At 46.1% G+C, this 26,609-nt stretch overlaps 1 protein-coding gene and 1 long non-coding RNA gene across 2 annotated transcripts; both read left to right on the top strand.

The window, feature by feature from the left end:
* Window positions 1-1,549: 1,549 nt before the first annotated feature.
* Window positions 1,550-15,033, top strand: LOC142014967 (uncharacterized). The gene is made up of 4 exons (XR_012646075.1): window positions 1,550-1,685; window positions 12,832-13,023; window positions 13,386-13,523; window positions 14,949-15,033. It is a non-coding gene; the product is annotated as an uncharacterized LOC142014967 (long non-coding RNA).
* Window positions 15,034-18,420: 3,387 nt separating this feature from the next.
* On the top strand, window positions 18,421-25,478 carry LOC142014913 (uncharacterized). The gene is made up of 5 exons (XM_074998186.1): window positions 18,421-18,556; window positions 18,756-18,844; window positions 19,778-19,904; window positions 20,139-20,252; window positions 20,575-25,478. The coding sequence occupies exons 1-5, from the start codon at window positions 18,454-18,456 to the stop codon at window positions 22,959-22,961; spliced, it is 2,820 nt and encodes a 939-aa protein (XP_074854287.1). The 5' UTR covers window positions 18,421-18,453; the 3' UTR covers window positions 22,962-25,478.
* Window positions 25,479-26,609: the final 1,131 nt, after the last annotated feature.

Genomic DNA, 26,609 nt, shown 5'->3' with positions numbered 1-26,609 from the left:
CTCTTCCTCATCCCCCGTGTCCTTCTTCTTGTTGCCAGAGGATTCCTGAGGAATTTCTTTGGAGGTATGCAAGGACTGGGGACACAGTGGCAGGATCACTCCCTAGAATCCCATGCAGCTGCTCATAGAAGCAGCATGTTTGCAGCGGTGGCCCAGGATATCCGTTTGCTTCCATTGTTTTACAGTACACCTTCCTGTGCACCTTTATTTTCATGCGGTGCTGCTGGACATTCCTGGTGTATCCTTTTTCCTCCATGTCTTATGGGATTTGGGCGTATATGTCTGCATTTCTTTTGCTGCTTAGTAGTTTTCCCAGCACAGATTCATCCTTCCATACACTGAAATCCTGTCTCTCCTGTACACTCTGTGCTGGAGCTTGTCTGCGACCTTGGGAATTCATGAGCAGATATGCACCTGAGTTGTGTTGCTGAGGTGTGTTACCTGCTCTGCTTGCCACACTGGCCAAACGGAATGAAATCCAAATTATTCCAGGCTGCTTCATACACACTTGGAGAGCAGTGGAGATGAAAGTGGTGGCCAGAACAGTCATATTGGGGCACTGTAGGACACCTCCAGGAGGCCAAGAATATCGTATTTCACAATGCTCTGTCTGCACTACCATAAGATTGACCATTCAGGGGCGAATCTGGTGTTACTCCTCGTGAAAAGCAGGAGCACAAAAGTCAACCTTAGGATCCCTTAAAGTCGATGGAGTGGACCCTGTAGTGTGGACTGATTTGTTAGAAATGTGACTTGTCACCTAAATTTGACCTAATCTAATGATTCCAAGTCTAAGTTTGTACATGGAAGGAGGGCCTGAACACTTATGCCCTATGAGGAGGTATGACCTACCTTGTCAGATGTCATTTTTATTTGTTCTCAGCACTTGAGCTTGTTTTCTAAGCTAGTTTTTAAGCTTTGTTTTTAGTTTACTGCTAAGTCTACACTAGAATAATCTGTTGAGAGAAGTTTCTGTCGGAAGATATCTTCCGACAAGGGTTCTGTGGACAGATAATGGCCAGTCAGCAAAGCAGATCTCTCTTTTGGTCTTCTCTGTCAACAGCGCGGCTGGAGTGCCCAACTGCTCTAGCGACAAAACGGCCAACTGGAAGCACAGCAGACAGAACCACCCCCTGTCCCGGAAGCCCTGCCTGTCGACAGAAGGCCCCCTGGAACATCCAGACCAGCTTTCTGTCAACAGATCTCTATCAACAGAGGAATTATTCCTTGTGGGGGAGCAGCAGGACACTGTCGAAGGAATTGCTATGTTCTGTTGATTCATCGTTGACAGAACTCCTGGGGAATGTGGATACTCCACAGGTTTGTCAACAAAATGCCAGTTTTGTCAACAAAACTCTCTAGTCAACTAGTCTTAGTTTTAATGTTAGGTTTTAAGTCAGTTAAGTAAACTGAGTTAGCTTCAGAGAGAAAGCCCTGCTAGTCTATACACTATCAAAACAAAAAAGCAGTAAAGTATTTATTTTGTTAGTCTTTAAATTGCTACTTTACTGCTTTTTTGTTTTGAGTTAGCTTCAGTATCTCTTAGTATTATCTTCTTTCAAGTTCTGCACCTCCCACTCACTAGTAGTAGTAGTAGAATTGAAGAATCTGAACCTGAATTCTCTTGGCATGTTGGAGGTGAGGCTGGGCCTTTCTCTCTTACCATCTTGTCGCCAAGGAAGAATGTAAGTATATTAATCAAGCTTTGGAGAATGCAATGCCATGTGTATCTGTAAAATAATAGCATGGGATTTGTAACCTTGATTTATTTTACCATTTAATTACTATTTAATGCTATTCCATTTATCTCAATACAATTTTTAAGTAAGTGTAAGTGTCCTATTATACACCTGAGGGTCCTTTAGCTGTTCTGTGTAGCTTGATTCTGGAACAAGAATCTTATATCTTTTGATCAAATTATTTTGTGAGTCTATAATCCACACTACCCAAATTAATAATAACCTCCTAAATCGGGCAACAGAACTGTTGAGCCAGCCCCACTGTTAGACCCCTGGGAATCTCACCTGAGGCAAAAGTTAAAGAATTAGAGAGCAGAGGCTCTGTCTGCCTTGATCTTCTAACTGACTGTTAGAGCACAGGAAACCTGCTTCTTAGCAATGGTCCCAGTATTTCCTGTTCTGTACTGTGGTTGACTTAGGGTTTTAACTTTCCTGGCCAGGTGTTTTGCATTTTCTTCTTAAAAGTAGATGGAGTAGTAGTATTCAAAGTGATATGCTCATTTAAGGGGCATGTTGTTGAAGAGTTGAAGTTATAATATATGATATGAATAAGATAGTCGCAGTCGGATTGGGCCTGGTGACCCATATATCCATGATGGCAAGAGAAACTGATGCATGTTTTAAATAAGCTGCAGAAAGGCTGCAGTTGTTTAGTCTCCTTGGTTCTCCTGGGACTGTACCTCTGAGCCACCTGCCTCGGTTTCCCCCGGCTGTTTGGCAGGTCTCAAGAGAGGAAAGAGACACCTCAGTTAGCTAGGAGCACATTAGTCATTGAGCAGAGGAAGAGGAACTTCCCACACCCCTTTATTCTTTTCTTGGGATTTGCCAGAATAAGTATGAAAACCAGCGTGAGGTGTTACTTCTTGTTTCTGTGGAAGGATGCCTTCAATTTCAGCATTAAGAACAGCAGAGCTTTCATCATATAGTTTGTTACATAGTCCAGTGAGTAATAAAGAGAAGATCTTTGTCTGAAAATTAAAACGAGCTGGGGTAAGTGCTTGTCTCTAGTGTATGTGTTTGGGGGTTACTTGCTGCTTGCCTAAAAGATACTGCCTGCCCAAAAGGACCATATGCTGAGGTTAGAATCCTGCAAGGCAAGGCTGTGAGCTTCTTAATGAGACTTTGATACCAAATCCTTTTCACACCCATCAGCCTGGTCCTAAGTCAGAGGGGAGAATACTTTTTAGGTCCTGCCCCACTTTTCATCCCTGCAATTAGTAGGGCCCCATGGCCAATCTGTCAAATGTCATCAAAACTGACAGAAATTTAGGTTATGCTCATATGACAAAAAAAAACAAAACCTTTTGACGTGTAAGAAAAGAAGTCTGTAGAATGTAAAAACTTTATAAATTGGTACATAAATGTGACTACACAGACATAAAAGCAGTAACAGACTTCAACATTTTAAATGAGATGGATGAGCCTGAGACCCAGCAGCAGTAAGCTGCTTTAGCATGGTTAAGTAAGTGCTGCAACCCACTTAGGAAATTTCACCCTTCCGTGCCTGAGCAGGCCTGTGCCCCACTTGCACATCCTTTCCTAAGTGACCAGAGGAGCTAGCGAACAGGAGCAGCTATCAGTGACTTTGGCAGGGGAGTTCTCCAGGTGAACAAGGAGCGATTACCTGCTCCATAGGGTAAGTAGTTGTCTGGTGTGTGTGTGTGAGAGAGAGACCGGGCGACAAAATGGTGGATGGATTTTAATGTTGTTTAGTGCAAAGTAATGCATATTGGAAAATATAATCCTAAATATATGTACAAAATGGTGGTCAGAAGGGTGTGGGAGACACAGTAGGCCTTTGCCTTACTGACTGATAATTTGATTAAAGGTCAACAACGTGTTTTCCTGCCCTTTGCTGGAATTTGCCCCTAGGGACTGACGCATAGGGGCACAGTCAGAGGGGAGACCCCAATTTAAGCTCATTGATCAGTTTGGGGTATTTCAAGGATTTCCACAGAATTGCAAGCTTAATTTAGCATCAGTATTGAAGTGCTGAGAGGCAGAACGGTATACAACACCTCACTGCGTGTGGCAAAAGTGTGGCTTCATACCGAGGGTGTGGGTGGCACCTAGCACCAGTCAGAGCGCCATTTTCTCCTCTTTATATCTATTCTTGGTACCAACTTTTTTTTTTCCCACTACACTTTAACTCTATACTCCACCCACAGTAATAACACCTTTCTCACTGACTGTGGAGTAAAGTGAGTCTCGCTCAGAAGGTTCAAAGAAGCAGGAAGTATTGTATCCTGTTTGCATAGCATAAGTGTAAATTCTAGGTGCAGACAGTTAAGCAAACTGTATGAGCTGTTTTAGCATATTTAAATAAGTGCTTGTTTGTAATCAGATATTAACTGTACCTAACATCATTCAGTTTCTGTCTGTTGTTTACTGTTTTAATATCATCATGCGGCTACAAATAAACAAACCATAAGTGCTGCTAAACAGTGTTGCCTGCGAAATTGCTGGGGTTCTCAAAAACTCTCCTCCAGCTTGGGGCAAACTTTATCCCGATTGCAGGGTTAACCAAGGGGAAGGTGCAAACTTTTAGGCTTCAGTTACGCTAGCGACAAAACTGGTGGAACGTCTGCACACGAAATGCACTTCGTCGACAGTTTGTCAACAAAACTCAGCACTTTCACTGGCAGCGTTCCACCTCTCAGCCGTGAGACATGAAGCTGCTGTCAACAGATTGAGAAAAAAGCTGTGTGGAATTAGGAAGCCTGGTTCCTAATTACGGGAGGAGAACCCCAGATTCTGTTTCAGGTTGCCCCGTCGCAACTGTTGCAGATATTAAGACCCTAGATTTGGTAGCCACGCAAGCAGAAATGATGGAGGATTCTTCAGTCGTAATGCATGCACATTGTGTGCAAGAAACAGCAAGAGTGTTTGGTTTACCAAGGGAAGATTGGATTAAAATCCTACAGCTTGTAGTGAATTGAGTATTATGGAGTATCTTGCCCCCTAAGTACAGGATAGGAAAGACTGGAAAAAAAACCTGTCTAACCTGAAGCAAATACTCTAAGTCTCCACATCTGTTCCATCTGCTGCTAAGTGCAGCATGGCAGAGTAACATGAAAGAGAATACAGATGAACCACAATATGTTAGTTGATTGGTCAATAACTTTCTTCCCCATTTGCAGAAAAGGATTAATACATACGTATAAATGATGGCACGTCTTTCAAGTGGCATGGGCCCTGTTGGTCAAGGCACATTCCCAGGGAGACCTTAAGGTAGGTAGGTCAGGAGCCCCAGTTGACACACTTTGAATAACTTGCGGTTTTTACACTGTGAAAATTGAGGAACCTCCAGGGTTAGGCCCAGGGTGTTTCTGCGTTCCCTAGGTACCAGTGCTGACAAAATGGTTTTCTAATCCAGGTAATAATCCTGGACATTTGAGTGAGTGTTACCCCTCGAGAGGGTTGTGCATTTGGACTCTGTGTGGGGGCTCAGTATCATGTTTCTTTTTCAGAAGAAGCCCAGAACTGCCCACGGTCACAGAGACCCAGATCACTATCTCCCTGCAGAAATGAGAGTCAGTTGTGACAATGTTTAGGGCTTAACAACAGAATATTTTGCAACTTTGAGTGTGCTTGAATGAGCAGGTGCCATGTGTGTGTCCTGATGCTAAGCAACTGAATCGGGCTGGGGAGGTGAAAAAGAAGCTTTTCTGACCATTGATCCAGGGAACAAATTCTTTTAAGGGGTATAATTGTTTTAAAGATGGTTCTAGTTTTTACCATCAGGAAAAATTGTATATCGAGTTTAAAATCCATGCAGCTCCTCCCAAGGGAAATGGAAAGCACTGGGAAAAAGACATTCTTACACTCCAAATTCAGCTCAGTGTGCTGATATAGCAGCCGTTACTTGTGTTTTGGAGTACTGTGTGCAGTTCTCTGCTGCCACCATAAACCAAACATCTGCCTGTTTTCAAACTCTGCATGGATATGTGATTCTCTTTGTCTCTACCATGTTCAGAAACATGCATTCCCATCTTCTAATGATTCCCCTGTTAAGTATGTGTCATTACTAAAATATATCCATTGGTTAGCAGTAAAAAAAAGGAGTGGGGGCACATTAAAAGTTAGAACCTTATGCTACAAAAATGGAAAGACTGATAAATTGGCCTGAGAAGAAGCCCAATCAGGAAAAAAGGGACCGGACATATTCTGTTATTCTCATTAGTCCCAGGTTCTCAGTGGTTTATGTAGTAAGATGAAGGCCTAAGACCATACAGCACAGGTCAGGTCTGAGGTCCAAGGCCTAGCTAACAATGGACAAAGTATGGTTAACATAAAGCAAAATTAAGCTGTGAGCAAGAGGCAGGCTCATGCTGAGAGAACACGGCACAAACAGGGCTGAGAGTGCAAATGCTAATTGGTAATCAGCCCAGGTGCAGAACAATAATTGGTACCAGTCATAAGTTGAAATCACAAGGTACCACCAGCTCATTAAAAAAGATCTTGGTACCCACTCCTGTCAGATACAGGCCCAGGTCCAGGAAAGGGTCTAAAATGACAGCATGATTGATAGAGATGATCTAATTAAACCACGAGGTAGAGGGTGATGGGTAACCTGCCAACATCAGAGGGTGGCAACTTGATACATCAGCCGTGGGGTGTAATTTTTTTGTACCTATATATAAAGTGGTACCATGGGGGGACAGTCTTTGTATGACCTAGGTGGCAGTGGAAATTTCCCACTGACTAAGTCATTCCATTGTGGCAGGTACATAAACACAGTGATTCTATAGAATCTCCTGACAACTGTTATTGTACTTTGCTTTACAATAAACCTGGCCTGGCACCTTTGATCCTGATCTGTCTGTGGCTTTTGGGGGCCGTCACAGGGTCTGCTGTGGTCGTTGGGTCCACATCATTGAACACACACGCAGACAGCCCTCTGCTTATCATTATTGATGCAGCCAAAGACCCGTGAGTACACTGTGGCAGTGTATCCACCTAACTACACCTGACACTAAGTACACACTCAGTTGTTTGACCATCTAAAGCAAAACATACCAACACAAGGGAATAAGTGAACTTTTATACTCAATCCTCAGTCCTATTTGTCAGGTTAAAGAAATTATAGGGAAAGATGTCTCTCTGCAGTCCAGTGGTTGGGAAGAGACTTGGCCACTAGATAACTCAAAGGGAGGAGGATGTAAAACCTGTACCTCCACACCAACAAATTAAATTTTTATGCATGGAAATCCCATACTGGAATTGAAAAAACAGTCATTTGTGAAAACTTAATAAAGGAGAGAAGTTAACCCTTATATACACTTAAATATCTGAACAAAGAACAATATAAAGTGTACGTTATAGCTGTCTTTCATACTAAATCAGCATAGCCTTTGCTAGCTTAATCGCAGTTTGAATTGTAGTTTGGGTAAGGCTTTGTTTTACTACAGCCATATATCAAGAAGCTATTATAGCACAGCTAACTCATGCCCAGGGAGGTCCATCTTTTCTTATCTTTCCTGTCAGCAGTAACGCAAGCAGCCTGCCAGTGAAATATGGCATGAGGGGTTTTGTGCAAAATGTTTTTCTTTCACCCTGTTTGTAAGAAAAGTTAAGGTCAGACATGTTATGTTAGTCATGTTAAGACATGCACATAAATCTTTGCTATCTGCAGCATTTTCTGATGCCAACTGGTGGTCAGACTTCCCCCACCCACCCTAACAGGAAAGATGTGGGAGCCCCAAGGAGGGAGGGTGTGATGGAATTGTTGGGGGGTGCATGTGAGACTCAGGCTGGATGTATGTGTGTGACAGGCAGAGCAGCTCACAGAGGCTAAGGACGACCCCTTGGGGCTGTAACCTAAGCTGGCAGGTAACACCTCTGACCTGACCAAAGAGCAGGGAGGATCCAAGCTGGGTTTGAATGGGAGGCGGCAGTTAGAAGCTGGGGGGAGAGAGTTGGAACGAGCCAGCCTGGCTAGGGGGAAGCTACACCCCAGATGGGGCACCCCTTGGGCTCCTCTCCCCAGGATGGGTTGGAGTGATTGTCTCTGCCTGCTGTACTAACACCTCTGTGCTGAGCTGTGCCTTTGTTGACTAATAAACTTCCTGTTTTAACTGCTGAGTGAGAGTCACTCCTGCCTGTGGACAAGGTGCAGTGCTTGAGGACCCCTGAACCCCATCACAGAGTGATAGCACAGTGCTCTGAGCATTGGCCTGCTAAACCCGGAGCTATAAGCTCAATCCTTGAGGAGGCCATTTGGGGTCTGGGGCAAATAGGTTAAAAAAAAAGGGGGCAGGGGGGATGGTGTTTGGTCCTGCCAAGAAGGCAGGGGACTGGACTCAATGACTTCCCAATGTCCCTTCCAGTTCTATGAGATGTGTATCTCTATATATGTAATTGAATTTGAGTAAAGGTCACCTAATAGTATTTTTCCCTCAACCTTTTATCAGAAATTGGTCCTGAGAAACTGGCCTGAGGTCATCAGGAAACTTGGGGTGTTGTTGATTGTTAAAGATTCTATGAAATCAGAGCTTAATTTAATATTAATATTTAAGCACTATGGCCATGTCTCCACTATCCCGCGACACTTCAAAATTGACACGGCTCGCCGTCATGCGGCAGGGCTCATTTTCGAAAGGACCCCAGCAACTTCGAAATCCCTAGGAGCCCCACCTGGACGAGCCGCACGGCGGCGATCCGCATCAATTTCAAAGTGCTGCTGCTGCTGGCATTCTAATGAGGCGCTGAATATGTATGTCAGCGCTTCATTAGTAAACTTCAAAATGGCCATGCAAATGGCCATTTCGAAGTTTTGGGATAGTGTGAATGTAGCCTATAAGGTAAAATGGTTATAAGAACCCCTCACTGCATGGGGAGCAGGTGCTAGACAGAATCTGCACCTGAGGCATCTCTCTCTCCTCCTCAAGGCACAACCCTCTGTCTGTTATCTGTGCTACCAATATTCTTAGAACAACCGTCTGTTTTTCCACTGTTTTGTTTGAATTCTACCCACTGCAGTAACACCATCCTCCCCGATCAAAGCAAGCAGGCCTCAGCTTCTAGACAGTTCAGAGGAGCCAGTGAGTATTGTACCCTGCTGGTATAGCATAAGTTTGAACCACAAGTGCATTTAGTTAATTAACTTGTATTTGTTGTTATACCATTAAGTAAAATCTCTGCTTGTAACCAGATATTAACTGTATTAAACATCTTCAGTTTGTATCTGTTAAGTGCTGCTTTAATATCATTGTCCTGCTAAAATAAACAAACCATAAGTGCTGCTAAAAGTGTTGTGTGTGTAACCACTGGAAATCCCGAAAACTCACATCTAGCCTGAGACATGCTCTGTCTCAGACTTTGTTACCTTGGGAAAGGTGCAAACCTTAATCTTTAAATCTTAAATCAGATTGGTGATCCTTCCCAAATCCATCATTCCAATAAAAGTCCCCCGAAGTCAACAAGATGCATTTATCTTGTGTGGTATCAGCAGGTGCCAAAAATTTAAGAGCCCAGGTAAACTGGGCACTGTTTACCCTAAAGCAGAAGCAGGATCACTAAAAGTCATCCGGTGGTATTTCTTGGTATTTTAACTGCAGATACCCATTTTAGGAATTTCTTCATGAGGCTACAGAGTGACATCTGCACATTCAAAGGGTGTTTTAGCTTAATCCCCAGTCAGATGTGCGTACCCTAAAAAATCTCAGGGTATGGAAGTTTGGTTCTGCTGTTGGGAGGTTGGGCCGGAGTGACACAAAGAGGCCTACAACGCCCCATGGCTGATAGCGTGATGAGGAATTTTTTCACAGGGATTCTAAAGATCTTCCAAGACTTCTCTAAAATTCTTCTTGTCTCCTGGTAATACTAATCTTTCTCTCTTTAAGTCTTTAAAGTTTCCTCTACTGTGCTACTCTCACCTCTCACCACTGGCGGAGTGGAGTGGGTACTTAGGGAGGAAGTGTGAGTCTGATGTTATAGTGGGCATCCATGTGATTGTATATTCAAACTACATGTATGTAACTAACCAGGCCGACCTACTCAGTATGCAGACATTGGATTGTGTGAAATTCCACTACTGACTGTAACAAAATTGTACTGCTATGATATTGTCTATCACAGATGTGTGATTACTACAGATCCCGAGACCTACCTCCAGACACAGAGCCCTTTTAGCTCTGAATAACTATAGTCCAGAGTCAAGTAGCGGAGGGGTACCCGTGTTAGTCTGGATCTGTAACAGCAACGAAGGGTCCTGTGGCACCTTATAGACTAACAGAAAAGTTTTGAGCATGAGCTTTCGTGAGCACAGCCTCACTTCATCAGATGCTGGTCTTGGAAATCTGCAGGGCCAGGTATAAATAAGCCAGAGCATCCCCACCCTTGCTCTGTCTTATTTATACCTGGCCCTGCAGATTTCCAAGACCAGCATCTGATGAAGTGAGTCTGTGCTCACGAAAGCTCATGCTCAAAACTTTTCTGTTAGTCTATAAGGTGCCACAGGACCCTTCGTTGCTGTTATAGTCCAGAGTAGAGAGCAAACCTAGAGATTTTTAGGTCAGATTGGAGAGCTGTTATCCAAATTAACAAGAAGTCCTGTAGCACCTTATAGATTAACAGATTTTTTGGTGCATAAGCTTTTGTGGGCAAAACCCCTCTTCATCAGATGCTTGCATGCATTCATCTGACAAAGCCAGTCTTTGCCCACAGCTCCAAAGAATCTGTTAGTTTCTGAGGTGCCTCAGGACTTCCTGTTGTTTTTGCAGGTATAGACTAACCCAGTGACCCCTCTGATACTTGTTTTCCAAATTGATATTCCTGCTCAAATTCCTAACTCTGGTCAGCACACTGAATAGACTACCACTGGATCAATCTCAGAGCATGGATTTGAACTGTAGTGCAGATGTAGCCTTAGCTTGTCTTTTGATGAAATTGTGTCTTTATGGTAGGATAGAGACTGTGTTGCTCATGTCAGCTGAGATCGGCTCGTGGGAGGCACCCCACAGTACCCGTCCTTTTGACTGTACAGTGGGTACAAGTGCTCTGACCGGGAGCACAGTGTGGATGCACAAAAGCAATTGAATTGCTCTGGTGACTGTATGTCAACATAACTTTTATAATGGGTTATGCTGACACCACTATGTTTGATGCATATAAAGTAGGGGATTTTCCCCCCTTATTTGTATTTCTTCATTTTACTAATGTTGGAGTGTCTTTTTCCTATATAGGTTAGTTTATTAGTGATCTCAGTTTATTCTCACATACATCCATTTGTTATGATGGCCAATTTGTGGTTAACTACCACATTTCTTATTTCTGTACTAACTAGTTATTTCAGTTCTTTCCAAGCTGTGACGTGCCTGTTAAATTCATACCCTTTTAAACTTGGGAAAGCCCCTACGCTAACGTGCTTTAATGCATCCTCTATGTTAAAGATCACAACCATATATGGCCCTTTTGCTCAGCTCATCATCATCTATCTAGGTAAAAAGTCTCAAACATATATATGTTAACTTTGTCTTAGCTTAACATATGGGATGTAGCCTGTAAGTCCTTCTGTTACAGCCAGAGCTGGTCCTAGGGGCAGGCAAGCCAGGCGGTCGCCCCTTTCAAGGAGCTGCCAAAAAGCTCCGCACTGCCTGCACTCCCGGCCAGTCTCCCTGCTTCCAGGCAACTTCTGCCATGCTGCCCGCGCTCCCAGGTGGCCCCCTGCTCTCAAGCTGGTCCGGACCTGCTATGCTGCCCGTGCTCATGGGTGGCCTCCCCATTCCTGGGTGGCCCCCATCACGCTGTCTGCACTCCTAGGTGGGCACTTCGCTGCTGGGCACCCCCTGTCCTGGGCCACCAATTGGCTAGGACCGGCCCTGGTTACAGCCAAAACATACTTTAATAGAAACATATTGTAATAAAACAAATAATCAACTCTGTAGGAAACTTTTAAGAAAAAACATATAGGCAAGCAAGTGGGCCAGCCTCAGTTGTTTCTTAAGTACGTCAGTTTGTTGCCCAGACGCTTCTGCAGCTGACTCCTGTACCTATGCTGAGACCTTCTTAAACTTTACTTCCAGTTCCCCCAATAACTTAGGGTTTTCCTTTGGGCCATTTATTTGTGCCTAGTTTCTCTGTTCAGAGCGATAAGCTTCAAGCCTTATGCTGAGTTGCAGAAGTGAATGTCTTACAGAATCCAGAATTATACGTTTCTTTCATTACTGCTGAGTGTAATGCAAACCGTAAATATAACAGAGGCAAGGCTCTTCACTGCACTACAGTAGAAGTAAATGTACCAAAGGCAAACTAGGCTACAGCCCTAAGGAGATCATGCTCTTCTCCTCTTCATGTGCTGGCAGAAGTGGTTAGTATGGGGAGTCTGGGATAAGAGAAGGGAGAGAGAAGCTACCCCTGTTAGGGGAAAGTTGTGGCTTGGTTCCCGGCTAGAGGTGCCCAGCCTGCTTGTGTTTATGTCTTCAGGGTTCAAGGCTGTAACATAGGGTTGTGGACTTGGTTGTACTACAGGAGTCAAAATTCCATCCTGGCCCTCAGGCCTGCTTATGTCTTCTTTTATGACACTTGTGCAATACAAGAGGCCTTGGGCACACACAGAAGGGCTACATCTACACGAGAGGCTTTTCCCGGCAAAACTGGGTGTTTGTTAGGTAAAACCGTGGCGCATCCATGCACAAAATGCATCTCAGCAGCAAAACTTGGCACATCCATCAGCAGCTTTCTACCTCTCCCTGGTCATGCTGTGGAGGCCGAGTGTGTCTGGAAGGGGCCCTTTAAGGGATCGGCTTGGGGCTTTGCTGGCCCCTTATCTCGACGGGGAGAGCTTGTGTGTGTGGACACTCCGCATTTCCTTCCAGGGCGGCTCCTTTCAACATTCTCCGTCGCTACTTCGACGTTGAACGTCGATGGCACCAGCCCTGGAGGACGTATAGATGATACACGTTGAAGTAGCCTATTTCGATGTTCTTACGTTGAAATAGGCTACTTCGACGTAGTGTGCTAGTGTAGACGTAGCCTTTGTCAATGAAAAGGTGGTAGCCCTCTGCAGTGATAATTGCCTTTTTCTCTGTTTGGCTGTGAAGTGATAACTGTTGTTTTTGAATACCACATCTGATTAATTTGATAACTTCAGGGACTGTTCTAGGCCATGACAGATTTTAGTGAAAATCGGACGACTAGAAGGAGGAGTACAGGAGACACATGGAGCCCCTGGCATCTGCTTGGCGGGCCTGTTAACTTTGAAAATTGTCGACAGATCAAAGAACCAGTTGAGCCCCCATCAGCATGTCCCAATGGAGTTTACAATACTGACACCCAGACCAAGGTAAAAAAGCATGTTGGGGCAGAACTGGAAGGCATTCAGAACCTTGGATGTGTGCGGGAGAATAGGGGATCCCGGCATGGTGAAAGGAGGCACACAGATTCCCTTGCATGAGGCAGAGGGGGAAGTGAGATGGCACACCTGGGCCCCTGATGTGGTGGTGGAGTTGTTGGGGGGGTTTGTAGGGGGTCTCTGAAATAGAGCGTGATGGGTGATTGGCCCAAAGGAGGCTAGGGGAAGGGGATGGAACGAGGTGTCTGCAATGAGCTTGGCCAATAGAAGCGATGGAGTGTATGTTTGAGCCAATGAGGCCAAAGGCTTCTGAGCCAAGCTTGGAGATGACCACGCAGTTTCTACACTCACAGAAACGTCGGGCTGGAAGGGACCTTATGGTTGTTTGTGCTCCATTCTGAGGCCAGACCAGATAACCCTAGACTACCCTCAACCACTGTTTGTGAAGCCTGTTCTTAAAAATCTCCAGTGATGAGAATTCCACCATTTGCGTAAGTAACCTGTTCTAGGCCTTCCCTCTCCTCCTAGATACAGAGCGTCTTCCTGCTCTCAAGGTGAAATCTCCCTTGTTGCAGATTAAGCCAATTGCTTCATGTTCTGCTTTCAGTGGACATGGAGAACAATTGGTCAGATTCCTCTTTAAAGGAGTCATTATTTGAAGATTGTTAGCAGTCCCCCTGCCATACCCCAACCCCTTTACTGAAGACCAAACATTACAGATTTTTTTTATCCTTTCTGAAAACCCATTTGGGGAGGACTTTTTGGTCTTTGTGCACCTTTCGAGTTTGTCCCGAAGAGTGGCACCTAAAACTGGACACTTCATGAAAGTGATAGTAAATGAAAGAAAGTAAAATATAACACAGTAGAAATGACAAAGTTATAAAACAGTAGCTACTAATGCAAATTTTTAATTCACATGAACAAAATAAAGGTTCCACACTAGGCCAATGGCATGCTTCGAAAAGGGCAAGATAGAAACTTATAGTGGCCTTCCCTGTGTTCTCATAGCTTAAAACAAACCAGCAGTCCTGTAGCACTTTAAAGACCAACAGAATAATTTATTAGGTGATGAGCTTTTGTGGGGCAGACCCGCTTCTTCAGAAATGGAGAAAGACGTGTCATAGCTTATTACTGATAAGGGGGAAGTAACTCAGGACTTTTCACAGAATGGGGGGATGGGAGGGAATTGGGAGGTTCCGTACTCCAGCTTTACAAGTACAATTTCCCTGCCTTTGATATTTGCAGGGGTGGCAGGCATCCCACTTATCTTATTCTTCCCAGAAGTTTTTCTTTGTTTTTCTCTTTCTCTCCCCCTCCTTCCTCTTCCTCCTCTTTATTTTTTACATTTCGCTGATTTCTAAGTTCTTTCTCAGTTCTGCTCCAGAATCTGAAGAAGTGGGTCTTTCCCATGAAAGTTCATCACCTAATAAATAAAAGCATTAGTCTTTAAGGTGCTACAGGACTGCTTGCTTTGTTTTGCAAAGATACAACCTAACACGGCTACCTCTCTGAGACTATTTACTCCAGCCTCTTCCTGTAGTAACGAGCTGACCCAGAGTGCCAGGGTTCACTGTACAGTTAAAGCTTCTTGCTGAGTTCTTCAGCCTGAAGGGCTGAAAATGGAACAAAGCTGTAAAGAACTCTCCTCATTTGATGATCACTTTTGGGTGGAAAGAGGAGGAGTAGCTAGAGGTTGTGGTGTGAGTGAAGTGGGACGTTCTTTCCTGCAGTGGCAGACACAGAGCTGTAGTTTACCTTCAGCTCAGAGTTCCGTGTGAAAGACTTGGAAGAAATAATTTCTTTGGTACAATTGGTTGAAGCACCTTTATGTTTGAAAAGCAATAGATCCCTTGCACAGAAGGTGTTTCCTGAGTTACAGAAGCATTTTACCCTACTAGAACCTTTCTCTTCTCCAGTCTTAAGCAAGCACCAGGAAGAATCTCCATCAGCTCAGGGACTTAGAGGAACTGCTGGCATCCGTGGCTGGACAAAGAAAACTGTAAGTGCTAATTTTCTTTCAGTCACCATTCCATGTAGTGATATTTACACCCAAACTTGCATTTCACACTGCAGTGCCTAGCAGAATGGGGTTATGGTCCACCAGGAAGCCTCTGAGGTACTGTGGTAATAAATTTCACATTCCAGATCCACCTCTTGTAATAACTGGGCAGTCCAGGAAGCTGTGGGTAAACAACTAAAATTTTATAAAATCTTCTACTCACATATACATTTTCCATCCAGCCACAAGTTTGTTTGTTTTAGCTACTTTAGTAGTGAGTTATATGTTCTTAGCTTTGTTTACTTCAGAAAGGTTTAACTGTGGTTTTGATAGCACCTAGTCATATTAGATTTGTAAATTCTATCATTCTTGGATTGTGATAAGATTGTGTCTAGTAAACTAGAAGATTTGGGATCAGAAATCCGTGGGCCAAAATTGGTTAAGGTTAAGGCTGGGGTGAGCAAAGTGGGGGCAGGCCCCTTTGGGGGTGTATGGGAAATTTCATAAGGGGACACAGCATGATTAGCTTCTGGGTCACAGGCTCATCCATCTCTTTAAAAATGTTGAACCATATTACCGCTTTTATGCGTGTGTGTATATTCACATTTATACACCAATGAATACAGTGTTTACATTCTACAGCCTTATTTTCCTACACGTGCCCAAAGGGTTTTTCTTCATATGAACATAACTGAAATTTCCGTTTGTTTGGATTCCGTTAGATAGGTGGGGGAGGGGGCGGTGTGTGCTGCTAATTGCAGGGACGAAAGTGGGTCCCGATGGAAAAAGTTTGCTCACCCCTAGGTTAAGGTGCGCATTCTGTAACTGGAAATGCCGGCAAACTAGCAATTGTAGTAAGTTTGAGCTGCTTTGTTTTGGCTAAGAACTCAAAGTAATCTGCAAACATTTGTTTGAAAAATCGCAGGGTTTTATAATTTGCTTGATAGTTATCATTGTTTTTAAAGTCTTTTTATTTTTTTTTACAAATGCTTTGTTTCTCTTTTTCTTTTGTGTATTTTAAGGTTCATAGTATCTGTAACCGATAATAACTTTGACCCTTCAATGAAAAGTTATTTGTAAAGGAAATGCAAAAGTGATAAAGTGTTACAGATTAAGCTGCTAAAGCCAACTTCTGCTCAGACAACCTCCTGCACAACTCTTTTTAACTGGATGCCAGCTTAGTTCAGGACTGCTATTCTGCTGACAGTAAATTGAGTTTCAAGCCACTGGAAAGGGTTGTTACAGCCCCCATGTTTTTGTGATTTGGAGACACCCAATGTGTGGGTGGTTGTTTTTGTATGTGTGTGACAGCATAGCTCTGTTGGGTTGAATGAGCTATCTCTGTGAGCAGGAAGGAGGAAACAGGAAGCCTGGAATTTTAAATTCATTTCTTTGTGATCAGCAAGGCGATAGGATCCACCCACTTTCAAGAGCATCAGGAGAGCCAGGGTCTCAGTTTGCCTTGCAGGCTAGCCCCTGCCCAAATACAGCACATGGCAGCTTGGCTATAAGGACCAGACAGTGGCACAAGAGACAGCAGGGCATCATGTCCTGCGCCAGGTGAAGGCTCCTTCCCTGCAGGGGATATAGCAGGAGAGGCTGAGATTTTTTTTCAGTGCTGCGTATTTGTGCGTGGAGGCCCTGCTTCCCCACGGGTGCCTTGCATTTGGGGGTCTAGCCCTGACTTCACCATGTGGCTACCCCGCTGCCCTCCAGTGCTGTGTGGTAGGCCAGCCCCTGCCCCACCACACCACGTGGCAGCTAGGCTGTGGGGGTCATGCTTTTAAGAGATGCTGAGAAACTTCTGCAGGTCACATTTGTACAGGGGACAACCCTCTCCCCCTCCAGGAACCATCCAACTCACCCAGCCACACCACATGGCTAACCCCAACCCAGTAAAAACATGTACCTGCGGTGCAGTGCAGCATGTCCTGGCTTGTGTGTGGTGAAGGCTCCAAAGGCAGGAAAGATTTCTGGGGGCTGGGTGTCGCTGGGGGGAACTCTCCCCCCATGGGAAAGAACCACTGAGGTTCCTGTTACCACGGCACAGTCAGAACAGGGAAAGGCATCCTTGTTATTCGCAGGCAGAATAACTCTTGAGTGTGGACCACAGGTGCCCAGCCCCACTGAATGCAAGAAAATTTGCAGGTTTCCTAAAATGCTCAGAGATTATTGTAGCCTGAGCACCTTTACCGATCCCTTTGGCTCCTGTACCGATTTCTCAGGAGGCTCACACTCAGGGTGTTCTTCCCCCAGGGGACCACTGAGGTTAGTGTAGCATGATGCAGAGACACTGTAATATGTGGGACTGACAAATCCCTGACTTGCTGCCCTGCCTCGTGAAAGGTGTTCTTTCACCAGAGGGGACCACTGATTGTCGACGGGGGAAGAGAGCCTACCCGCTAGAAAGCAAGGCTCTCTGTCTTTCCTGCTCGTCTTCTGAGTGGTGCTAACCACGGGACATCAATGCCTCCTGGGATTCCCCACTTTTCCTACTTCCCTTCCGAAAATTGGCCTTCTGGTTTGCAATGAGGGCAGTGCACTCTGGGAAGATGACAGTGGGGGCTATCTGGGCACATTTGGTTAAAGTTCTGTGATGCAGATGACTCAAACAGTATCTCACTGGGGAAAGAGACTTCTGACAAGTGGCCATTTGAGGACAATGCAGGGTGAGAAGATGACATCACACTGCCACAAACCCTTTTCAAATTCATTTCTTTGTGATCAGCAAGGTGATCATATCTAGCCACTTTACAGAGCATCAGGAGAGCCAGGGTCTCAGTTCACCTTGCGGGCTAGCCCCTGCCCAAATACAGCAAGTGGTGGCTTGGCTGTAAGGACCAAACAGTGGCACATTAGACAGTGAGGCATCATGTCCTGCATGGGGTGAAGTTAGGGGAATTTTTTCCTCAAAATGCAGCATGTCCAGGGCTCCTAGGCTTGAGGGCAGTACAGTCAATATTAACAATGTTAATTAAAAAGAATAAAAGAAGCTAAGTTTCAGGAATGCAATTGTGATCTACTGTTCCCAGGTGCCATGACCAGTCAAACAAAAGGCAGAATTGAGGTGACGTCACTTGAGCGCAGAGAGGCACAACTAGAAAGAAAAAATCAGGAAGGAAGAAGGCTTGGTATGGGCAGAAGGCTACAACCAAGAAATGCAAAACTGAAGGGTCTCTTCCAATCATCATTGGGAAGAACTCAACTGATATTGGTGAAAATTGGAAGACGGAAAAGTGTGGAGGGGGGACACAGCTGTGTGTGGCAGGCCCGTCAGTGTCCAACAACAGTAAAATAGAGAATCTGAGAGCCATCGGTCATGGCCTTGGCCTCCATTATACCATTGTCCCTCACACAGAGCTGTCAACGTATATATTTCCCAGGTCTCGGCTTGTGTAATCAGAAAAGAAAGGACTTCTGAGATGATGGAGCCTCCTTCCAGTGCACAGTCACAGAGGTTCCTCCAGCCAGGACCACAGCTGAGCAGTGACTTCAGAGAGAATCGGCAGTATCCATGGCAACTAGGTAATAAGTCATGTATGGGGATGCATGAGTTGTAGGGGAACGTGGAAAGCGTGCAGCCTGTATGAAATCATCGGAACAGTACTTGGTTGTCTAGTGACAAGTGAAGGATGGATGGTTCCTTGTTCCAAGTAGATATGTGAGGGCTTGGAACGTATGGGTTTGTGTGAGTCCTTCTAATGGTATCCTTGTCATCCTTTAGAGCTTCCTGGACCTCACCTGTCTGTTGTACATAAGGGGAATGAAGGAGCCCAGGACATGGTGGCCTTGCTCTGTCCGTTCAGCTGTATGGTGAGTGGTGAAACAGCCTGTGTTGTTTCCCCTCCTACTCCATGTTGCTTCCTTGTCTGTCTTTGCTCATTCTGCACATGTCATCCCAGCTCCTCCACTGCTCAATGGTCTGTCCAACTCTTTCTTCCCCGTCAATAAAATAATCATCCCCCTTTTTGGGGCGGTGCCTTGTGCATCTGGAGCTGCTCCCACATCTTCCATAGCTCACTTCAGGACACTACCATGGGCGCCATTCATCCCAGGACTGAGCAGTGAGACTATCACGGGAACACAGCATGGGCTCAGAGGGGCTCCCTTGCGGCTGCAGATGCTTGCTCCAGTGGCCTGGGTTGGGACTACGACCCTTGTACAGAGGGCAGGCCACAAGCCTGCTCACAGGAATTCCAGGCCCCAGAGCAGCCCAGCACAGGTCCCTGTGCCCTTCCCTCAGACAGATCCCCAAGCCACCCCACTGGCCAGGGAAACCCCAAGTGCCATCCCTCAGTCAGAGGACCCCTGGTTGGTCGCAGCCCTGCCCTCAGCCTGCCTGGAAGTGCCCCTCCCACCCTCCATCCCCTCTCAGCCACGCCCATCAAACCTGCTCAGCTCTGCCCCCCAGCTCTTCTGTTTCCAGTTCAGTCCCTTTCCCCTTCTGCCCCCCAGCAGTCACCTGCCTAGCTCTGCTCCTAGGGGGTCCTGGCCCCAGCCTGGCCCCTTCCCTTCCACTCCCATGCCCTTGGTGGGCCTGAGGGATGGGGAGCTCTGAGAGCAGGCTGAGTCAGGCATCCCTGGCTGCATGCAGGAGGTTGGGGTAGTGGGAAATGGGATTCATTCTCCTCCTCCGATGCTGCACTGGCAGCGACACCTCTGCCTTTTTCTGCTCCGCTTGTGCCCGAGTGGTGGGACTGTGGCCAGAGCAGACAGGTGCTGAGCAGAGGACACCTGTCATTTCAGATGCCGCTGACCTTTGAGGAGGTGGCCGTGTACTTCTCGGCGGCTGAGTGGGCTCTTTTGGATGACAAGCAGAGGGAACTCTACAGGGATGTCATGCAGGAGAATTATGAGACTCTCGTCTCATTAGGTGAGCCGCTGCTACAGTCCCCATAGCAAAGACATGGCCTAAATCTCCGAGAAGGAACACAGCCCAGTTCCCCTCAGACAGCCTGCTGGCCAGCCTGGGACGCACCATCTTTTATAACCCGTCTGGGTTGTGTCTGTCCCCTTCAGAAAAGAAAGTCTTGGAATGTTCTTTGTGGCTCGTTGTTCAATGAACATTTAACACCTTGTAACATGTGTAACTCTTCCCAATGAGCAGGAGTTCCCATCGCTAAACCAGAGGTGCCGTCCCAGATGCAGCGAGGGGAGGAGCTGTGGATCCCAGATCTCCAGGGCACCGAGGAAAGAGAAATCCCAACAGGCAGCAGCACTGGTGAGGAGTGAGTGATACCAAAGGAGAAACCATCGGGGACTGGGGAAAGGTGGGATCCCAGCACACCGACTGAATCCTCTCCCTGTTTATCTCATCTCGTCTGACTCACTCTTGTGCCCTGTCCTCCTGACAGGAGTCACTCCTGGCTCTCAATCATTCTGCCTGATCCCTGGTGGGACTTTGAGGCAGCACTGGGCCCTGGCCTTCCATTAGGTAGAATTCATTTCCTGCCTCTCACATTCTGTTACGAATAAGTCCCTCTGCTGGGCCATCTGGCCCCAGCGCAGGGAGTCAATCCTATGTGGGTTCTCTCTCCCAACAGGTGCCTGGACAGCACATGAAATCAAAGAGGAGAGTCCCCAGCAGGAGGGGTCTGTGGTTCTGAAGATGCACAAGATGTTCTCAGGCAGAACGTGGTGCACCAATGGGACAGATGCCAGTGAGAGTCAGGGCAGGGTGGAACGACACAGGAGGGACCCTCCAGGCTGGAGTAAATCCACTCACGGCAAAGGTGGTGTGAGGAAATCCAAGGACACCAGCTCCCACCAAGTAACACATATGAGGGCAACACCAAATACCGTCAACCAAGAGGGGGAAGGTTTTGGTAAAGGCTCCCGCCTTGTTCAAAATCATCAGCGAACTAGTGCAGAAAAGCGTGCGCTCAGGTGTAGTGAATGTGGCAAATGCTTCTCTCAGCAAGAAAACCTTCAGCTCCATCTGGAAATTCACAGAGGGGAGAAACCCTATCAGTGTAAGGAATGTGGGAAGAGCTTCAGACGCAGGACAAGCCTCGTTCTTCATGGTTACACAGAGCACAAGTCAGAGACACCCCATAAGTGTGACGTGTGTGGCCAGATCTTTATCCTGAGAGAGAAGCTTATTCAGCACCAGAGGCTCCACACCAAAGAGGCATCTAGAAGGGTGAGCGACGGGGTTGTTAGTGAGAACAGGGCCAGGACTCCCCAGAAGAAAGGGCCTGCAAAAGCCAAGCCAGGCATCATGTTGTCAGGGAGACCTCAGTGCCCTGAGCAGGGAGATGCCAGTGAAAATAGGGACACAGCAAAACAGCAACACACTGATCCTCCAAACGGGAGACAAAGTAAATCCACTTGCAACTCAGGGACTTCCAAAGACACCAGCACACAGCAGAGTGACTGCCCGGGAGGGAGACCAAATACAGGCACTGAACTTGAGGAAAGTTTCAATAACAGCTCTCTCCATCCTCAAACTCGTGCTCAAAAGACCGTTTACAAGTGTAGCGAGTGCCGGGTAAGCTTTGCTAAAGAAAAATACCTTCAGCTGCACCTGAGAACCCACAAAGGTGAGAGACCTTATAAATGTAAAGAATGCGGGAAAAGCTTCAGTCAGCACTCAGTCCTCAAAGATCACATCAAGAGTCACAGGATGGAACAACCTTATAAATGTGCTGAGTGTGGGAAAAGATTTCGAAAGGAGACCATCCTTGTGTATCATCGTTACATTGTGCACAAAGTGGAAAGACCCTACAAGTGTGTGGACTGTGGCCAGCTCTTTGTCCTGAGAGAGAGACTTCTTCAGCATCAGAAGATCCATGCAGTAGAAGAACCGGGAGAGTTTAATGATGGCATCAGGAGGGAAGATCAGGCTAAGAGTCTTCAGCGGGAAGCACCTGCAGAAGCGGAATCACATAGGATGCTCTCAGAGAGACCCCAGGGTCCTGAGCAGGGAAAAGGCTTTGGAAGACAGGCCACAACAGGACGGCACCACAGACACCCAGGACGCAAAAGAGACCATGCATCGAATCATCGGGAAAGAGATTCCGAGAAACTAAAAAGCCCCATCGCCCTCCAGAACATGAATAGTGGAGCAACAACAAACGCAAATGGTGATGCGGAGAACAGCTCCAGTAGTAGCTCAGCCCCTGCTGTAAAGCCGAAAATCCTCCTGGAGGAGAAACGTTACAGTTGTGCTGAATGTGGAAAAAGCTACCGCCAGTATGCTCACCTTCGAAGGCATCAGAAGAATCACACTGGTGAGAGACCCTTTGTATGCGCTGACTGCGGCAAGAGCTTTGTGTACAGGTCAATACTCAGCAGACATGAAAGGACACATAAAGAGGAGAAAAACTACACCTGCGCTGATTGTGGGAAAAAGTTCAGTGAGCACTCCTACCTGACTATGCACCAGCTCATCCACAGGGAAGAGAGACCCTATCAGTGTCCCGACTGTGACAAAAGCTTCAGGCTGCGTGGGCACTTTACCAGCCACCGTAGAACCCACACGGGGGATAAACCTTATAAATGCACTGAATGTGGGCAAGGCTTTGGGCGGAAGTCCACCATGACTAAACACATGAGAACCCACACTGACGAGCGGCCCTATCAGTGCACCCATTGTGAGAAGCGTTTTCGTCAGAAGTTTGCTCTTTCCCAGCATCAGTTATTGCATGTGGGAGAGAGGCGTCATGAATGTACGGAATGCGGCAAAAGGTATTTTCAGAAGTACCACCTCACCCAGCATCTGTTAATACACCAGACTGAGAAACTTTACAAATGTACTGTGTGTGAGAAAGCCTTTTCACAGAAGTCCAACTTTATCCATCATCAGTCTACTCATCAGGAGGAGAAACCTCACAAATGTATGGAGTGCGGCAAAAGGTTTCGTAAGAAGGCCACCTTCACCAAGCATCAGGCTATGCATCAGGAATCTCAAACAGCGATCAAACCTTGACCAACACGTGGCAAAACCACTTCACAAGGAAACCAATAGAGCAAATGGAGTTTTGTGGAACACAATGACATCCTCTGCCCATCTCGAAGACCCGGGTATTTTATCTGAAATGGTATATGAAATTAACATGTCACTCAAGAGATGGATTAAAACCTGGAGAACTGAGATGTCTCAAAACATAACTGAAAACAGGGAGTCATAGAATCATAGAACGCTAGAACTGGAAGGGACCTCGAGAGGTCATCAGGTCCAATCCCCTGCCCTGATGGCAGTAGCATCAAGTAGCATCAAGACCATCCCTGATAGACAGCTATCTAACCTGCTGTTAAATATCTCCAGTGATGGAGATTCCACAACCTCCCTAGACAATTTATTCCAGTGTTTGACCACCCTGACAGTTAGGAACTTTTCCTCATGTCCAACCTGAACCTCCCTTGCCGCAGCTTAAGCCCATTGCTCCTTGTCCTATCCTCAGAGGCCAACGAGAACAATTTTTCTCCCTCCTCCTTGTAATCCTCTTTTAGGTACTTGACAGCTACAATCATGTCCCCTCTCAGCCTTCTTGTTTCTAAACTAAATAAGCCTGTTCTTTCGGTCTTCCCTCATCGCTCATGTTCTCTTGACCTTTAATCATCATTGGTGCTCTTCCCTGGACCTTCTCCAATTTCTCCACATCTTTCTTGAAAATGTAGTGACCAAAACAGGACACAATACTCCAATCGGGGCCTAATCAGCGCAGAGTAGAGCTGAAGAATGACTTCTCGCGCCTTGCTCGCAACGCTCCTGTTAACGAGTAGGTCATCGGCGTGTTTCTATTTAGTTCCAATCGAGATCAATTATTGTAACATTTTTATCAATGGCCTGGAAAAAAATAAAATGATCATTGATGAAAGTTGCAGATGACACACGAAGTCGGAGAGTAGTAAATAATGAAGAGGTCAGGTCGCTGATTCACAGTGAACTGGATCACTTTGGCAACTGGATTTTAATGCATTTTAGTATGGCTCAGTGTAAATGCGAACCTGAATGAATGAAGACTGGGGGCCGTACCTAACGGCTTCGCTCCTGGAAAGGTGTGAGTCTGAAAGAGATTTGGGGTTGTGCTGGGTCACCCATTGCACATGAGCTCCCAGTGCGATGCTGTCTCCAGAGGAGATGCATAAACGGGAATCTTGAAGAGGAACAGGTTATTTTACCTCTGTGTTTGGCACTGTGCGACTGTATTTTGAAAATATGTTTCCGGGTTTATCTGCTCATGAAGATTTACTGGTGTAACTTTGCCTGTATGGTTCTACTGGCATAACTTCCTGTAAACATGTCAACATGGGAATTACAGAGCTATGACACTGGTATATTTTAAGCAGTTAGTGAGAGAAATTTTAATGGTGACAGGTGGAAAGGAGCAAGCCAGCGTTGTCCCACCCACACAGCAGCTTTCTGCCATGTGCTAACTGGCTGTAGCACGAACCATACAGCTTTCTTTCAAAGGCCTGTGGGTAAAAATGGGTTGCCAACCTGTGCATCTTATCCTGATCTTCCATCCCCAGCAAGTCAGTCTATGCCAGGGGTGGGCAAAATCAGCCCTCGGGTCCAGATCCGACTTGCCAAGCATTTCTCTGTGGCCCACTCAGCTGATCAGCAGAGCTCACAGCCAGCAGCATGTGTTCAGCTGCCCCTCCCTGCTCCTAGGATTCCCCTGCTGGCTGTGCAGGGGCGGAGGGGGGAAAAGAGGGCGGCTTCTCGCAGAAACTTACCCAACAGCAGCCAGCATACGCACTGTGTCACCGTCACACATACCCAGTCTGTGCCGCACACAGTCGCTGGCACATACACCAGCGGCACACACTCCATCTGTGTCACACAGCCTGCCTCTCACACACAAAGTGTCTCTCTTTCACACTCACTCCTTCTGGTATCTGTTTGTTGCCCTCAGCCCCGCCCCTTCCACCCAAGGCCCCGCCCCTTCCAGGGGGGCCCAGAGCTGGCCTGCAACCAGGACTGAAATTCATGGAGTGGCCCCTCTGTGAAAATTATTGCCCAACCCTGAGCTATTCCTTGGTTCCTGGAAGTGTTTAAGTGCACTGGGATTTTTCTGCCATAAAACAAGTACCTTAACTGGGCCAGTGTAACTGGTAATGAAGGTCCGATTTCCTCCTGGAGCTAAGCTTCCCGGAGTCCCCTGAAGGAATCCGAAATAAAAATAAATAAATACCCATCATCCCTGGTGCAGGGACCTTCTCCTTCTCCTGTATGGAATAGCTGCCCAAAATGTTTCACTCTTTACTCCTAAAACTACAGTGGGCAGAATGCTGAGTATGAAATGGAAAAGAGAAAACCCCTGTTAAACGTGCAGTTAGTTAAGCTGGAATATGACTTGTTAGCTTATGAACCAAAGTCCCAGAAGGCTGTGCGGCTATGCAGTGTGTATAAAGTATATGGCTACGTCTACAATGAGGCGCGCCTCATTAGCATGCCGCCGGCCGCGGCTCTTCAAAATTGACACATTTCGCTCTCGTACAGCTCATCCAGATGGGGCTCCTCTTCAAAAGGACCCCGCCAACGTCGAAATCCCCTTATTCCTATCTGCTGATAGGAATGAGGGGATTTTGACGTTGGCGGGGTCCTTTTGAAAAGGACCCCCGTCTGGACAAGCTGCACAGGAGCGAAACGAAGCAATTTCAAAGAGTCACAGCCGGCGGCATACTAATGAGGCGCTGAATATGCATTTCAGCACCTCATTAGTAATCTTCAAAATGGCCATTTGCATGGCCAGTTCAACGATTTGGGCTAGTGTAGACACGGCCTGTGTGTCACAGATCGCTATGCTTGCTAGCGAAATAAGCAATGGAGTGGTACTGAGAGCTTTTGACAGGTATTTTAACTATTCATTGCACATCATGAATGTTTCGCATGTCCCTTAGGCAGCAAGTGGTAGGAACACAAGAAGGAAGGAAGTAACTAGGCTGTAAACAACTGGAGTATATGTGATGGTATCAGCAAATTGGAACAGGTGCCGGTGTTGCCCAGTGTTCCCTGTAAGCTGTGGGCTTGTGCAGCCACTCAGGAGAGTCAGACGCTGCCCAGCTGATCAGTGGAGCATTCACTGCTAGGTGTTTTTTTTTGTTTCTGCTGATGGTGCATGTTCACACATGGCTTATGCATATTTTTTTTTCTGCACATGGAGGGAAAAAATCTGCACCTGGGTGGAAAAGATTATGGGGAACATGGGTGCTGATACTTAAAGATGGGTCAGAAAAGATTTTACAGCTTGCCTGGGGACAAGGTTTCCATGCTGCTTTGCAGTAAAAATAAATCTGTCTAGCAGGGAATAGAATTTTACAATGCAGCAATGCATGACATTTTTATATGTAATGAGCTATATTTTGCAATCTGCTATTTGCAGCATATTTGCAAGAAATTTAATGACTAAAAATGTCCAAAAAAGGCCATAAACAGTGAGTAACAAAGAGACATTGAAACAGGTGGAAAATTACAAGGAAGAGGCAACTGAAGAAAGAGCCTGACATGGAGATGTACACACCAAAAGGAGAAATTGATAAGGGCTCAGAAATGTTGAACTAAGGAGAGTTCCCAGAGTATAATTACCACAAGAAGTGCTAAGGAAGTAAAACCAGTGGCAGACAGCTT

The sequence above is a fragment of the Carettochelys insculpta genome, chromosome 6, assembly GCF_033958435.1.
Source record: "Carettochelys insculpta isolate YL-2023 chromosome 6, ASM3395843v1, whole genome shotgun sequence".
NCBI lineage: Eukaryota > Metazoa > Chordata > Testudines > Carettochelyidae > Carettochelys > Carettochelys insculpta.
The sequence above is the reverse complement of the archived record's forward strand: the minus strand, read 5'-3'. Positions and strand labels throughout refer to the sequence as shown.